Here is a 17,565-nt window from a genome sequence, read left to right on the forward strand (position 1 = left end):
TGAAAGTGACAAATCCTAGAATAGAGAAAACGTATGATGTGGAATTTGTTGTGATACAAGATGCGCAAAATTCAATTTTGGGCTCAGCTGCTGTGCAACAGATGGGTTTGTTAACTGTTCACCATGAGATGATTCAGAAGACATCCACTGACAAAGAGGCTAGGCCAAGGAGCAAAGAGAACACACACCCAATGCTGCAGAAGTATCATACAGTGTTTGAGAAGGCAGTTGGTCTTCTAGGAAATGATCTACAGCTAGATGTTGACCGATCAAGGAAACCAGTCCAGATGCCAGTGAAGCGCATCCCAGTTGCTATTAAAGGAAAGTTGAAAGCAGAACTTGATCGTCTTGAGAAGCTTGGTGTACTTGGAAGAATTGAGCTTACAGAATGGGTATCGAGTTTGGTAATTGTCAAGAAACCCAATGGCAGTTTGCGATTATGTTTGGATCCAAAGCCATTAAATGCAGTTTTGAAAGGAACCATTATCAAATCCCAACGTTGGAAGATATCTTACCACAATTAGCTAATGCGAAAGTCTTCAGCGTTGCAGATGTCAGGAATGGGTACTGGCATGTTTCTCTTGATAGGGAGTCACAGAAACCCACCATGTTTGGTACACCTTTTGGGAGATACTGTTGGCGACGAATGCCCTTTGGTATTTCAGTTGCACCAGAAATATTTCAACAACGGTTACAAGAGGCCATTGAAAATCTAGATGGAGTGTTTGCAATTGCAGGCGATATACTCATTGCAGGTAATGGCATTACTTATGCAGAAGCAGTTAAGGATCACGACAGGAAACTTGACATGTCTTTGAAACGATGTCAGAAGAAACAGATTTGTCTGAACAAGGATAAGTTTTGATTGAAATTAAGATCAGTAGCATACATGGGTCATCTACTGACTGATGAAGGAATTAAACCAGATCCTGAGAAGATAACAGCGATACATCAGATGCCGAAACCAACTGATGTTGCAGGAGTTAGACGCATGCTTGGTATGGTCACGTATTTGGCAAAATTTCTGCCACAACTGGCTACTATGTCAGAGCCTTTGAGACAGCTGACCAAACAAGATGTTGAGTGGATTTGGACTTATGAACATGACAAAGCGATGAACAGTATCAAGAAAGCAATCACACAGGTTCCAGTTCTCAAGTACTTTAATGACAAGGAAAGAGCAACTCTTCAGTGTGATTCCTCGGGACTAGGAATTGGAGTAGCACTAATGCAAGGAGGACAACCAGTGGCTTATACGGAGCAGCAATATGCGCAAATAGAAAAAGAACTGTTATCAATACTATTTGGTCTAGAGAGATTTGACACATACACATTTGGACGGCAAGTCAGAATACAAACAGATCATAAACCTCTTGAAGCTTTGCACAAGAAACCGCTACACTCCGTTCCCAAAAGATTGCAACGGATGTTTCTACGCATGCAGCGTTATGAAGTGACGGTAGTCTACAGAAATGGCAAGCACATGTTCTTAGCAGATACCTTATCGAGAGCCTATGTAGCTGATGAGGCAGTGATGCATGCCTTTATGGAGAAGTGCTACATCTGGATGATGAGGATGCAACAGAGTATCTACCTATGATCCGAACTAGTATTGAGATGTTACAGCAAGGAACACAGACAGATGAAACACTGATGCAGTTGAAGAATATGATTCAGAATGGATGGCCAGAGCACAAGAGCAATGTTTCGCAGTCAATCAGGTAATACTATGATATTCAAGATGAGTTGTTATATCAGAATGGTATCATCTTTAAAGGCGATAGAGTCATTGTTCCTCATAGCTTGAGAGCAGCGATGTTAGATAGAGTTCATTATGCTCATATAGGCATGAACAGCTGTCTGAGCCGAGCCAAAGAGTGTATATACTGGCCCAGCATGGATGCGGAGATACGAGAGTATGTATCTAGATGTTCTACTTGCAGAAACTTTGATGTAAAGCAGCCCAAAGAGTCTTTGATTAGTCACACTTTTCCTCTAAGACCATGGGCAAAAGTTGAGACTGTTATTTTTCCTTTTCAACATTATGAGTACCTGATGACTGTGGACAATTATAGTTCTTTTGTGGAAGTTGATTGCCTGAAAAAGGCCACTTCAAAAGAAGTCATCAAATGTTTGAAGAGACACTTCTCACGGTATGGCATCCCTGACATAGTTGTCAACGACAATGGACCGCAATATTTGTCTCAGGAATTCGCTGAGTTTTCCAGGAATTGGTCGTTTCAACATACCGTCACAAGCCCATACTATTCCCAATCCAATGGCAAGGTGGAAGGGTCAATCAAGACAGTCAAAAAAATTATGAAGAAAGCCGCTGCAACAGGCAGTGATCCGTGGTTATGGCTATTAGATTATAGAAATACTCCAACTGAAGGTTTACAATCAAGCCCTGTGCAGAGACGAATAGGAAGACGAACGAAGACGAGATTACCAACCACAACTAGTTTGTTGAGACCTGAAATTCATGATGAATCGGGAAGCTATTAGACGACAAAAGTTAAAACAAGTCCATTACTATAACCAAGGGAGCAAGGATTTGCAACAATTGAAGCCGACACAGTTCATGAGAATACAACCACATGGACAACACAAGACATGGAGAAAAGCAATGATGACTAAGCAAGTGGGAATAAGATCGTATGAAGTTGAAATAGAAGGTGGAATTTATCTACGACGAAAAGAAGACAACTACGAGCCACAGCAGAAGATCACAACACCAGCACAGCTGATCCACCAGCAACACGAAAACAATCAGATGCAGAGACCAAATCTATTCCAACTACCTATCGAGTCTATCATTGCACAAGCAACACCACAATTACAGCAGAAGCCTACCACCACCAGGAGCGGAAGAACAACCAGACCTCCTAACTATTTGAAGGATTATGTAACTAAGTAACATATACTTTGGTTCACTTCGTTTTTTTTTGTTTTTTTAAGAATGAAGGATGTATGGTAATTAGTAAAGAGGTATTGATATTGAACACTGACTGTAGAGTAGAGTGTGTGAACACAACGTGAGTACAGTGCTGTATACAATAGAGTAAGGTGTATACCAAAAGAGTAACACATATACGATACACAGCATACGGGTAGGCTTGAGGTTCAATCCCAGAGCTGTGCTAAAGTCAGTGCTCTTGAATGCTATCGCCAAGTGCCAAGGGATGTATCAGCGTGGACGGAAATTTTGAGAACGCCACAGGCCCACCTAGAAAAAGGCAAGGGATGCTATCTTTAGATAACCATCTGAAGTGCTCATCTGTGTGTGTGTGTGTGTGTGTGTGTGTGTGTGTGTGTGTGTGTGTGTGTGTGTGTGTGTGTGTGTGTGTGTGTGTGTGTGTGTGTGTGTGTGTGTGTGTGTGTGTGTGTGTGTGTGTGTGTGTGTGTGTGTGTGTGAAATGAGACTGCTGGACTTTGCTTACGGGTTTGTAGTTACAAACACTCTCTTTCAGCACAAAACACCTCCATACTGCCACCTGGTATTCTCCCAATGGTCAGCTGCAACCTAGTGCGAAAGATTTCGTTTTGTTCAAACATTGTATGAGGTCTATGGTTTATGACTGCAGAGTAAAACGAGGCCCTAGCTGATTTTGAAGGTAATCATAAGTTAGTTGTCAGCAAGCTGGTATTGAAACTGCAAAAGTCAAAGGTGACCAAACAAGCAAATAGTATAAGGAGAGATGTCCAGAGAGACCCAAAAGCCTTAGGTGAGTACAGCGCTAGTATAGTTGCCAAATTCTTACAAAGATCTAATGACACTGTTGAAGACAGATGATCTGAATTTTGCACAATTTTGACGCTGAAGGATACCATGCATTGATAACTTGCAAGTTTGGTGGTGGATCTATTTGCAGGCATTAACCATGTCCTTGACACTTTCTATGACATGTTATGGTTAGTTGATTTTCGTTGCAGAAAAGAACTCACTGGCCAGTTGCAAGACAAAAAGATTGATCAAGGGCTGTCATTGCGGTTTACAACTACAAACAAGAAAAGAAACTGCTACTTAATATAAATATTGCCCATCCTTGTGCTATCAGAAACTTATCTGGTAGTAGCGAGAAAGCGGGTTTTGTAGCGTCAGAACAAGAACGGTAAAGAAAACAAAATTCTCTCGGATAGCGCGAAATCTAGGGCATCTTTTCAGGCCTAGCTATTGCATTAGGAATTTGCGGTCGGTCGTTGCAGTCAAGACGCAGAAAACACGTTGTTAGAGGCATCGATGCTGGCACCTACTAGCTGCCACTCATGATATGACTGTTAGCCAGTTTAGAGATCACTGATACCATCGTCTGTCTGTCTGCCTTCAGAAAGAAAATGATAATCTCATTAATTAACAACAAAGTCATGCCAATCCTATAGGACAAATGATCTTGAACCAAATGCCTCTACTCAGCTTTCACAGGGTCTACATGGCTTTGGATGTGATTTGCATGACTGTGTGTGTGTGTGTGTGTGTGTGTGTGTGTGTGTGTGTGTGTGTGTGTGTGTGTGTGTGTGTGTGTGTGTGTGTGTGTGTGTGTGTGTATACAGAGAGAGAGAGAGAGAGGAGAGTTGTAATGTAATTATGTTGTGTTATTGTGGTTATTTATTTAAAGTACCTGTAGATAGTAGCTTCAATTAGAGAATCTGTAATAGTGTACAATGTGATTAGCTTCTGCTTTCAATTAAAAAGTGAGTGTGTGTGTGTGTGTGTGTGTGTGTGTGTGTGTGTGTGTGTGTGTGTGTGTGTGTGTGTGTGTGCGTGCACACATGTGTGTGTATTGTTTGGGTATGTCATTCTGTCAATGTTTTTCTGTTTGTGTGGCCCATAATATTACTTAATTAATTAGAATATTGGGTTTTATTGTACGTGTTCTAGAGTTATTGTTGAGGCAAGGAGTTCTTCCATTTCTGAGAAGTTGGAAGGGTATCTTTCAGGCAGCACAGTGCAGAGATCGAGAGGTTTGATAAGTTAAATGAAATTAAGGAGGCATATAACATATTATTATGAGCAACCCCTTTATACGGGCCTGACGCATATACTATAGATAATGGTCATGGACTCCATGATACAGCAAAGGCTTTTCACAGATGTGATGTAGCATTTTGAAATCTTTTCTGCTTTTATTAATTAAGAGGCATTGGTACAGATCGTATGTTAATCTTATTGATATATGACTTTTTGTTTCATTTTCAAGTATTCTAGAAACTGCTGAATGCAGTTATTTCCATGATACCTCTGCTAAGGAGGTATGTTTTGTTGGCTTTTGTTTGTTTTGTCTGTCTCTTGCCAGGATTACACGAAAATTTCTGGATAGACTGACTCAGCGTTGTAGTAGTATGAATATTTTGTATTTTTATGTTATTGTCTTTTAGTTATTAGAGCTATATAGACTGCATGTCTTTTGATAAGTACAGCTAGCTGTAAGAGTGCCGCTTAATTAGACATTACTGTAGTTGTGTTTCTTATATTCCAATAAAAAGGGTTTGAATTGTCACATGTATGTATGCATATAATACATGTGAATAATCCATTGATTGTCGTAATTGCACAAATAGAAACATGGATCTATTTGCACAACAATTTATAGTTCTGTTTGAAAAAGCATTAATGATCTGTGCTCAATTCCTAGATTGTTCTAGACAATTAGAAGGCCTATAGCTGCCTTAGTGCAGAGTGGTTTTTGTGAAAATCAAGAATCTAAAACTTTACTTATCCATTTATCTGAGGCATATGGCGAAACAAGTTTGTTTTGTTGCATGCCACTTGCCACAAAATATATCATGCTAGTAGTTGTCAATTGTAAGAGGACGTTAATTGTGACTATTTATGTAGTATATTAGTGTATCTGCAGGCTTATTGGTTTGAAAGCAAAAGCAAACCAAAGGGTTTTACGCGTATATGTAGCTGCATGTAGCGATATGTATAGCTAGGGGAAACACAGTAATTTATTTCAATTGGTGTTGGAAAATCTGCAGCATGCACTATTATACTCATTATGGTGATTTGTTTTATGATTAGGAGTTGGAGAATTTCAGATAATAGAAAATGCTGTAATTACGGAAGTGAAAAAAGTAAACTGGAACGATGGTGATCAAACCCCGGTACACATAAATTAATGTTATGTTGTGTTTCTATTTAATCCTGTCTCTTATTTTTGATTTGGTGAATGAGATATCTGTTGGGTGAGGGATTGTACTTATGTTACCTTATTTATCAAATGCTAGACTGCTAATTAAAACATGCATGCAGTTGTTATTATAGAATATACTACATTTAAAGTGACAAAGCTGATTGGAACAGGCCAGCGTCTAGTTGAGTGTTTCGATCAAAGTGTGAAACATCAAATGAGATTGAGCCAGGCCGGTAGGTAACATTTAAAAAGTGGTCCAACTTAACGCGTGCTAATGGAGTGTGGTTAAAAATAACACGCCCAGAGAGTAGGTTTCCAGCATACTGGTATCTATTGCACAACAGCCTTTTGAATAAGTACTCTCGTTTACCAACAATTACTGTAATACTTGGCTACGCAGTGACCTTCTACTCCAGTGCACGCTCTCAGGACAGCGTATCTAGCAAGTGACGTCTATACGCATGTGAGTCAATTCTGAACGGTGATTGAGCACGTCAACATAATTTCAGTGTCAACTTTTCAGTGTCATGCACGTAAAGTAAACCCTGTGACCAGTGTAGTGTATAGGGGTGTTGATAGAGACAAACGGGAGACTTGGGTTTTGCCGCGCTTAGATAGTCTAACTTGTAATAGTAAGCTTGCTCTTTCGTTGTGTGGATTGACTTTACATATTGATACCCAGTCAATTCTTCGGATATTCAACATGAACGCCAACAGAGCTAGCTCCTTACCAGGTGTATCAAGTGCTGAACTGGATCAACCGAAATCCCCAGCTTCCGACCTTTCGCAACCCCAACTACCACCATCGCCTAAACCTTCTTCTGAGATCACACAGTTTCAACCAGTAGCATTGTCATAATCCAAGTGCGAGCAGAGTTGTGTTACGGGGACTGTCGGTGGGAGGAGCTATACCAGCGTTTTGCGAGGATTGACTCATGTCAGTCATGACTGGGTAAGGCGTGCATGGTTTTACCGGCAATATAAATGTATGATGAGAGAACGTTACGTTAGCCGGTGTTAGTCTCTGTGAGTCTGTGCGAGTTGAGTAGAGAGTTGAGTAGAGAGACGGATACATACGCTGAAGATATTAGTTATATTCTCTAATCGACTATTTAGTTCTCAGTATCTCTCCGGTGTCAGCTCGTGTCACAATTGTAAAGTGCAATCTGAAACCGACACATTGTGCTCTAACTTACCATTTGTGTGCAACATCTGGGAGCTCAGGCGGAAAATTAAGTTAGCTGAATTACAGAAGCAAGACGGTTGATTGTAAGTTAGACGTGATGGAGCGACTGATTGAACTAGGGGCGCGTTTCCACTAGTGCCTAAACCGGTTTACCAAGAGGTTTAAGCTAAACTGGTTTAAGAATTGACCTGTTTCCACCTGCACTAAACCGGTTATATGTTAAACCTAAACCGCTTTCTTAATTAAACCTACTTCGAAGTAGGTTTAGCAAAGCGGTTTAGGTTTAACTGTCACGTGAGAGTATCGCGCTTGTTTAGATGTCTTCTGACAACGCTTTTTTGATGATATCGACTATTTTGTTGGGATAGGATTGCCTTAGAAGATGTAAGGGTCGTTAGCTAGGGGAAAGAAATCAGCATCTACGGAGAGAGAGAAGACGATGTCCTTGGTCGACGTGATCATTCTCATGCAAATTCCTACTAGCAGATGCTGAATCAGTGACAACCAACAGTTGCCCTGACTCGGTGACAGACCAGCCCAATACTTCAAATTAAGGCGTTCCTAGACGGTTTGTTTAGCACATCCCGGATGTGCAAGTTCCTAGTGGAAACAGTCGCTTTCTTGAACTGATTTAGTTTTAAACGCATTTAAGCTAAATTAGTTTAAGGTGCAGCTAGTGGAAACACGGCCTAGGAGAGAAGATGATCTTGGAAAGTGAGAAATTGCATGAGTTTGTACGTGAATAGCAAGCCATTGAACGAGAAGCGAGGGCAATGGAACGAGAAGAGAGAGATGAGGGAGTGCAGTTAGATTCAGTAGAAAGAAGAGCCAAAAGAGGAGTTGGAGTTCCGAAATGGAGCTAGATACGAAGAGCGGCGTGAAGAAACAGTAGCACATGCTGAAGTGAAGCCGGAATTGGTCGCGAGAGCAAAGCTACCACAGCTGCCGCCATTTCAAGACGGTAAGGACGATTTGGATAGTTATTTGCAGGGGTTTGAACAATTCGGCAGGATCAATGACTGCATTGGGAGAAGAGCAATGGGCGCCAGCGCTCAGCACATTATTGACAGGTAAGGCTCTCGAGGTTTATTCGCGACTGTCGAATGCTGCGGCGGCGAATAACTATACACAACTCCGAGAAGCCTTATTTAAACGGTGATGACTTGACAGAAGACGAGTACGTACCGACTGCGATGTAGACGCAGCCGTTCTGAGCAGCGAGAGAGCTCCGAGCAGTTCATTCACCGACTACGATGTTACCTCGGTAAGTGAATGCCCATGTCTAGGACGGCGAATACAACCGAGGCCATCGAAGCTATGTTCGTAAAAGGGCAATTTTTGAATTCGTGTCCCAAGAATTTTGCCGTGCGTTTAAGGGAGAGAGAATTTCCCAACCTTGGCGACGTGGCAGCTAGCGCAGTAAGATTTCTGATGGCGTACGACAGACGCTTCTACGTGACTGATTTGAACGAACAGCAGTCTTTCTCCATTGAGGGCACCTCTCCTGACGTCTTAGGAATGAGCCTTTATCTGTTAATGTTCCGTGCCTGATATGCAAGCGTTTGGGCCATTGCGCTGTTAACTGAAGGCTTCGGGGTGAAAGGAAATGCTTTCGATGACGCACGCGAATGCTGGGGGCGGTCCGCAAAACAAGCGCGGCTGTTCGGAAGCCAGAAGAATTTAGTTAGAAGAGTCAAGAGCCCGTTAGAGAAACCTATGCCGCGTGTTTTATTCAAGCCGACGCTTCACGTGAAGCTACGTCTCGCGATCTCCAGCGTGATGATGATGGTTGGTTAAAGTTAACGGGACGAACACATAGTTCCCTTTGATCGTCAGTAGGGTCTATGTGCAAAGTTCGGAAATTCGGACAGTGGGAAAAATGCCAGTAGTTAGTAATCTGATTGGAAGGGCTGTTGGTGGTATTCTGCGCGACACGGGATGTAGCGGCGTTGTCGTCAAGCAACAGCTCGTGAAACCAAGTCAATTTCTTAATAAGTAGGGTTTTATGCGGATGGCTGATGACAAGGTGCGCAGGGCTCTTATGGCAATGGTCACGCTTGATACGCCCTATTATATTTGTACCGTGGATGCCTTGTGTCCGTCTGACGCATTGTATGACGCAATCATCAGCTCCATTCCTGGAGCGCGAGCCGCAGAAAATCCTGACCCAACGTGGAGTGAGGTCAGTGTTGTCACCAGAGCACAAGCACAGGAGAGAGGTGTAAATCGCCCGTTGGTGGTACATGTATCAACACGGCAACAGTGGAAGAACATAGATTGCGATGAGATAGCAAGACTGCAACGAGAAGACACATCAATTCAGAAGTATAGGGCCAGAACAAGTCCCGTCATCAAGAGAGATCAAGAGGTCATATTCCAACGACTCTTGCCATTACTGACTCTTGGGCTATCCGTATTACTTGATTCCTCAATGGTTTAGGTACAATTACTTGTCGTATTGGCTTTCCTTTGTCTACCTTGGAATGCTTATAAATTGATACAGGAAAGTATCCCTTTCTTGGATCCAAGGACATCCTGGAGCCAGGAAGACGACACAACGAATCTTGAGGGATTTCTTTTGGCCAGGGCTTAGGAGTGATGTGTGAAGGTTCTGTCGCTCGTGTGAGATATGTCAAAAGACAGTGCAGTGTCAAAGAGACAGTCGCTAGAGCGCCGACTGGCAAAATGCCATCAAAGATTGCAAGAGAAGAACTGAGAAGGCCCCGCGGAAGTACAAACTACACTGCCATCCCAGCACTAAGAGACTCTGCGGGAGACAGTACTGATATTGCTGCCAACAGAGAGTAACAAGCTACTATTGAGATGGAGAGGACCGTACTCCGTAGTTGTGGCTGTAGGAGACTGTGATTACAAGATTAATTGGACGGCAAAGTGAAGATCTACAACGTCAATCTACTCAAGAGATTTGTTCAAAGTCCGAGTCACCTGAGTGGTCTCCTCACTGGAATGATTGGCAATGTATTTACAAGACCATTTGCCCTGCATAAAATCCATCAAGAGAAACGAGAACAGAGGAGTGGACTGTCTCAGCGGAGTGACGTATGTCACAACCCATGTGCAATCAGAGTTGTGTTGAGGGTACTGTTGGTGGGAAGAGCTATACCAGCGTTTTCGAGTACTCATGTCAGTAATGACTGGGTAGGGCGTGGGTTTTACTGGCATTATAAATGTGATGATGAGAGAACGTTGTGTTAACCGGTGTGAGTCTGTGTGAGGCTCTGTGAGTCTGTGCGAGTTGAGTAAAGAGACGGATAGATGCTCTGAAGCTGTTAGTTATATTCTTTAATCGACTATTGAGTTCTCAGTATCTCTTCTGTATCAGCTCGCGGCGGGATTGTAAAGCGCAATCTGAAGCCAACACGCTGTGCTTTAACTTTCCGTTCGAGCGCAACAATCATGCACCTGAACCTCCCACAACTCAACTGACTTCGGAATCTTCTACGGCTGTCTGCACTACGAAATCAGGCCGGGTTGTTCGGAGACCTCTTCGTTCAGAGACGTTTGTTAGGAACTTTGTGCCATAGAATGGGCGGAATATAGTGTAAACGGGTGTTGGTAGACATACGGGAGAATTGGGTTTTGCCGCGCTTAGATAGTCTAGCTTGTAATAGTAAGCTTGTTCTTTTGTTGTGTGTATTAAGACAATATGTATATATACATATATATATATATATATATATATATATATATATATATATATATATATATATATATATGATGGCATGTCCACTGATAACAGTGATGACTCTCTTTAGTGTCCTCTGTGTCTCTGGTGGGATTTAACACCTGCTTTTGAACGGCATTCCTTTCCACAAGATTGACAAACAAATGACTTGTTGGTAGGAACAATTTGTTCTTTCCGTTTCTGACGTTGAGCTTGAAGATGTCTAATACGATTTTCTTCAAACTGTTGGAGTGATGAATGGCAGAGAGATCTCCAGTTTGTTCTATCACTGGATAGTTTCTCAAAATGCAGGAAGTCAATCCCACAAGATTTCATATTAGCCTTGATAGAATCTTTATAACGTAATTTAGGACCACCTTGATGACGATGGCCCTGTTCCAGTTGACCAAAAAGGAGTTGTTTGGGAATTCTATCATTAGACATTCGAGACATGTGACCAGCCCAGCGAAATTGGCATTTCATAACAAAAGATTCAATGCCACTGATGTTACAACGAGATAACACTTCTGTGTTGGGTATATAGTCAGTCCACTGGATTCCACATATGCGCGAAGACATCGCAGATGAAAACTCTCCAAACTTTTGAAGTTACGACGAAGAAGGGTCCATGACTCGCATCCGTACAATAGAACTGATAAGACTACTGCTTTGTAAACTGCAACCTTCGTGGTCAGTTTGATTTCATGCCTTTGCCAGAGTCTGTTGTACAATTTACCAAAAGCAGCACTGGCCTTTGATATCCTATGAGAGACATCTGCAACAAGTAGAAAAGCAGAACAAGATGCAGTGGCTTGCCAGAAGATATATATATATATATATATATATATATATATATATATATATATATATATATATATATTTTTTTTTTTTTTTTTTTTTTTAATATATATTTATTTTATTTTACTCTCCATGACAGACCAAATGTAGCCATATATATATATATATATATATACACCGAAACACAACAACCAGACCTTTATGCATCCTATCCACCTCGTGTATGCTAAAAGTTTGGCCACATGAGACTGTGGCTATGGCTCAAGTAGTTAGTGACAAATTAATCAATCAATCAATTACTCAATTTATTGCTTGATGTTTACTTTGTGTACATGCAACAGCTACAGCTGTCTTCTTCTTTAATACTTGGTTATAATTGTGTGTTTTTCATATGTTTTGTTTGATGAGTTTTAGTATCTGGAATAATAACTTGCAGCGTTTTGTATTGTGCCTTAGAAAATTGATGTTGTTGTAACATGGGACACAGGAAGAAATGAGGAAATGACCATAAGCGACCCAGAGGTTGTGTAGCTGATAGGACTTCTATTTGACTGTGACTGTAGATTTAATTTGTTTTGTAGGAACTTTCGCATTGTCGTGTTGATCATGGATGGATCTGTTACAGAGACCACCTACCTGTGTTAGGTTGGCTATTTTGAACAAATGTACCACTAATGATGTGCCATTGTAACTTTGATTTGAATTAGGCCAGCATGTTGAGCAAGTACTTGCTGACAAATCAGCTTCAATAGAAAGAGAGATAAAACGGATGTACTCGTCACGTCAGGCTTTGGTCAAAGTTCGGTCTACTCGTCTTGAACTACCAGTATTAATTCTAGAGCAAGAAAACTTAGAACTTTTGAATAGTACTGCATCAATGTGGAAGCAATTTGATGGCTTGAGTGTGGACAGTTCTTCCTTTCTTGAAAACACACTTGGCAAGGAGATTGGCAATTTTACACATCTCAAATATTTGTCACTTAATAAATGTAAATTGGTGAATCTTCCAGATGACATTGGAAATCTCAAAACACTACTGGTAATTTTGATTGATGGCAACAGATTGAAACGGCTTCCTGACACTTTTGGCGAGCTAGTGAACTTGGTAGGCGTGAGTGTTTGTGACAACGAGCTGAAATCTCTGCCCAAGAGCTTTAGCCACCTAGCAAACTTGATGATCTTTTATGCTGATAATAATCGTTTCATGGCCTTCCCTGATGTACTCTACAGTTTACCAAAGTTGACAAGAATCACTCTTTCCAATAATCGAATACGTATGCTTATGCCAGCCATTTGTGAAGTACAGAAACTAGAGGAGCTCGTTTTAAAAGGCAACGAAATCCAATATTTGCCTCCTGAGTTGTGTAAGTTAACAGAATTGACAAAATTGGATGTTTCTCGAAATCCATTACAACACCCCCCTCTGCGTTACTGCGCTACATTCCTGGAAGTACGTGAGTACTTCGATTCACTGCAGGGCAGTGAGGGTGTTTATATGAGAAGAAAAAAGGTTATAGTTCTTGGTCTGACTGGCGCTGGTAAAACAAGTTTGATTCGAGCAGTAGTTGATTATGTACCAACAAATCCTAGAATTGAACCTATACGCACAATTGGGGTTGACGAACGGGTGTGGAGGAGAAATATTCAGAACAGAGACATCCCACTGGACGTATACTTTCTAGATTTTGGTGGCCATGATGTTTACTACCGAATGTATTCGTTCTTTTTGTCAGACGACTTTGTTATTCTTACTGTCAATGGTAGGGACTATAAAGTCGGCTGTGAGGAAAGTTTTATGATTCACGTTGGTCATTGGGTACAGCGCATCCAGAGCTGTTCGCCTGATGCTCTAGTAATGATGGTTCTAACGCACACAGACTGTTTTCACAATGTTCAAGAGAAAGTTGAAGATATAACAAAGCAGCTAGAAGCATTGGAGGAAAAACGACAATCAATTCTCAAAAACGAGATTGCTCAAGCGAACTTCCAGAAGAGTCTTTCACTGGCTAAAAGCAAAGAACGTTGTGACTCTGACATTTCAACTGTCATTAAACGGTTGACTACCCTGAAAGAGAAAAGGTTTCAACTAGTACACAATAAGATCTATTGTGTCAGTAACTGTAGTCTTGACGCAATCAACAGTGTAGCAGTAGATTTGCTCTCAATGTGTGAGAATTCTCTTCCTGCACAACTTATTCCTGTAGCATGGCAGAAGGTACTAGAGGTTGTAGTTGAAGAACGGACAAGTTCTGAGTGTCCTCTAATGAAACTTAGTGATTTACAAGAGAAGGCAACAAAAAGGATGTCCCAAATTGATAGTATTAAGCCAACATTAATCTCTCAATCTGGATCCAATCATGTTGCTTCAGCATTAAAGTATTATCATCGGATGGGTGATGTACTGCATTACTCTCAGGTTCCCGAGCTCAAAGATTATGTCTGCATTTATCCCCAACAGATGATGCAGGTCTTCAAAACTATCTTGAGACATGATATGGTTGAAACTTTGGCGTTCAATAATGACATGAAGCAACTTATGAGCCAACAAGTTTTCAACCTAGAAAAGAAATTACTTCAAGAGAAGGGTCTGATGGGCTGTAAACTGTTTAAAGCTTTGTGCATACCAAATGTAAGTATACAAGGAGATGTTTGCATTCTTATGACTATGTTAGAGAACTTCAGCATTGCCTATCCCATCAATAACTTTGAGAAAATTTTACTGCCGTGGCTGCTTCCTAAAGAATGTCCGCCTGCTGTTGTGTTGAAGAACCCATGTGCCCGAAGCTATGAGTTGGCACTATCATTCAATTTCCCTGTAATTTACCCTGATGGATTTTTCGAGAAACTTGCAGTTAGTTGCCATAGCTATTATGGAGGATATGAGCAACACTGGAGGAAAGGCTTTTGTTATAAGCTGGATAGTCGAGATGAGAAGAAGCAATCCTATTTGCTTGTCATAGAAGACAAGAACAATATTTGTGAAGATGGGAATGAATTGGAGATGGTAACTCTAAAAGTTGTGGCTCGTGTGTCAGCACCAGAACTACAGGAATCAAACAAAAATAGCCCCATGCCTGAATCTGTTGAAAAGGTTATGTGGGCTTTGGCTGAGCCAGTGCTTTACAACACGGAAAAGCTGCTGCTAATGACTCCAGGCATCGTAGTCGAAAGGTTTATCACTTGTCCTCAATGTTTTGACATTGACAAAAATAACTGTTTCTATTATGATTGCACTTTCTTGTCAAAACAGAGAAATGAAGGACACAACTGTGATGATGGTCACTCATTTAGAAACTCTTTTCCTCAGTTTTACGTGAGAAGAGGTTTTGGCCTACCAGCTGTGCCGACTACACAACAAAAATGCCATCATGAACAGGAACAACACCAGGCTTGTTGTACACGTGACAAGATGTTTCTTGAGATACTAGATTTTCTAATGGACAAGTTTGGACATTCATGATCTCTAGCAGCTACATAAATGTGTACAACAAGCAGTGATTGTGATTATCATATATGATTAATCAAGCTAGTGTAGTAGTGGGCAGAAAATTTGCTGATAGTGCAATAAATCGCCTGTCTTTGCTACGCTACAGTTAACAATTCTAAGCACATTGGTTATAACTCGAGGTTACACCTATAGTGTGTACTTTAGATATCTCTGGTATAATAATGTGCAAATATTTTACCATAGTAAGAATGCATGGTTTCATGTGGCAATTTCACTGCAAGTAATCAGTTTGTTTGCAACTCTTAGTACAGTTCTACGAGCCAGCAAAGCAACATAGAACGGTGACGTGTACTGTAGGAGCTGGTATAGTGGCTGGTAAATTAATGAAGTATGGAGGTTGCAATCAACCGCTTAATGGTGAACGTGCAGTCTACAATTTAAGCGTTTTTGTGTGCCCTAATTAACTACTGAAGATTTGTACTTGTATTTTGGCACTTATTTTAGACACTGTTCATACTTTCGTCGTAGAATTTCTAGATCTCTAGCTAATAAATGGACTTAATGTAGCCCCAGCTAGCTCAGAAACATTGCAACATTTTTTTGGCATCTAGCCCAGATGCTTCAAAGCAAAATACGCCGAAAATTGCTCGCTGTTAATTCAGCTAAAACTCGCCTTCAATCCTAGTAACGACTTGTGTGTGTGTGTGTGTGTGTGTGTGTGTGTGTGTGTGTGTGTGTGTGTGTGTGTGTGTGTGTGTGTGTGTGTGTGTGTTGTGTGCGTGCGTGTTGTGTGCGTGCGTGCGTGTGTGTGTGTGTGTGTGTGTGTGTGTGTGTGTGTGTGTGTGTGTGTGTGTGTGTGTGTGTGTGTTCGTGTTGGAATGGTTGGGGACACCTAGCAAGGATGCCAGACCATAGAATATACCTAGATCAACCTTAGTTGCATGGCTGCCTTAATCCCGCCCCATGCAGATGTGGTCCAAAGAAGAGATGGAGGTATGATAAGAAGAGACTTTATGTTAAAGACATTGAAGTATCAGAGGAATGGTATGATGTGGCTGCGAGGTCGAGAGCGTGGGTGTAGTGCATTTGTCGTGATTACTTGGATCGTTGGAGACAGGTGTGTGACGTGTGCTCCAGGAAATTTTGATGACAAAAATGATAAGGCGAGACACAAGTGTGTAGAAGAGAGAAACAAACCTATAAGGGAACAGGCTCCTAACAATCGCAATATTCCACCATATGCCGGGCTAGACGCGGATCCAGGGATGGTGCACTTGGTTTACTTGTGGCACACACCCCAACACAGTGGGCGTGTCTTGAGGAATTTCACATACATACTCTCACTACTCTGTTCAAAGTAATGTCTATTGTCAAGGGTCTTAGTTTCAAGCTAGACAGCCGTCCTGGAATCAATAAAAAATACATTAAGCATATAAATACTTTTCAAAGGCTGCAGCACTCCAGGGACAAGGTGTCGGAACCAATGACCGATGGTTTAATTGAATATGCACCTGAAAAGGTTCATAAAGCTGTAGGTGACAGTGTGCCGTCCTTACCCTAGCCGTCGTTGTGGTAGACAAAGGAGCCGAGCAAATGTTTTAGCAGAGACAGTAAGAGCACTATATAGATGAACTATTGTCATTTCGTTCCTGGATCACTTCCTTGGCCAATTAGAGCAAATTTTTTGACTCAATTAATGTTTTTGGGACCTTGAAGATTCCTTGTGTGTGCCATTGCGCAGGACGCGAGCTTCTCGCACAAGAAGGTATGCAGTACTGTACCTGGACTAACCCTAGCTATGCTTAGACAGACCCATTCTGGAAAGACAAGCGGAAGACATTTGAGCGTTAATTTAACCAGACGGATCTGCCTAGTCCTGCGACTTTTGACGAGGAGCTGGTATCAGCCTCTCGCAGGCGTTTGAAATTGAAGACATAAACTGCCCTCAACTTTGTAGCAGGCTCTATCAGCCGGCACGGATGAACAGTGTTTCCAACTGCAAATAGAGTTTTCAGATATATTTGCACACTACTAGTAACCATTTGTAGTTGTGAGCGGATCATCATGAAGTGAAATACTACGACTTTAAATCTTAACTGTGTCAATGAGGCAGGCAACTAACGGTCTCGCCTTGTCACACTTTCACTACGACGTGGAAAAAGAATACGATGAAGTTATCAATGATTTGCTAGAAACACCCTAAACAATGGAATTTATTTAATACATATTTTAGACTTAGATGACTAATTGGCAGCTTAATGCGTAGTGCCGTTTCATACCGAGATTCTTTAAGGCAACTTTTGTGTTAATATAA

General features: G+C 41.4%; 2 protein-coding genes across 2 annotated transcripts; both read left to right on the forward strand.

Annotated features, from left to right (window-relative positions):
* Nucleotides 1-1,678: 1,678 nt before the first annotated feature.
* Nucleotides 1,679-2,505, forward strand: LOC134183655 (uncharacterized protein K02A2.6-like). Its single transcript, XM_062651241.1, has 2 exons — nt 1,679-1,721; nt 1,778-2,505. Exons 1-2 carry the CDS (start codon nt 1,679-1,681, stop codon nt 2,503-2,505), a joined length of 771 nt encoding a protein of 256 aa, XP_062507225.1.
* Nucleotides 2,506-2,581: 76 nt separating this feature from the next.
* On the forward strand, nt 2,582-15,723 carry LOC134183656 (malignant fibrous histiocytoma-amplified sequence 1 homolog). Its single transcript, XM_062651242.1, has 8 exons — nt 2,582-2,905; nt 2,959-3,035; nt 3,934-3,990; nt 4,880-4,962; nt 6,023-6,105; nt 12,260-12,325; nt 12,385-12,448; nt 12,511-15,723. Exons 1-8 carry the CDS (start codon nt 2,582-2,584, stop codon nt 15,261-15,263), a joined length of 3,507 nt encoding a protein of 1,168 aa, XP_062507226.1. The 3' UTR covers nt 15,264-15,723.
* Nucleotides 15,724-17,565: the final 1,842 nt, after the last annotated feature.

Source organism: Corticium candelabrum, chromosome 8 (genome assembly GCF_963422355.1).
Source record: "Corticium candelabrum chromosome 8, ooCorCand1.1, whole genome shotgun sequence".
NCBI lineage: Eukaryota > Metazoa > Porifera > Homoscleromorpha > Homosclerophorida > Plakinidae > Corticium > Corticium candelabrum.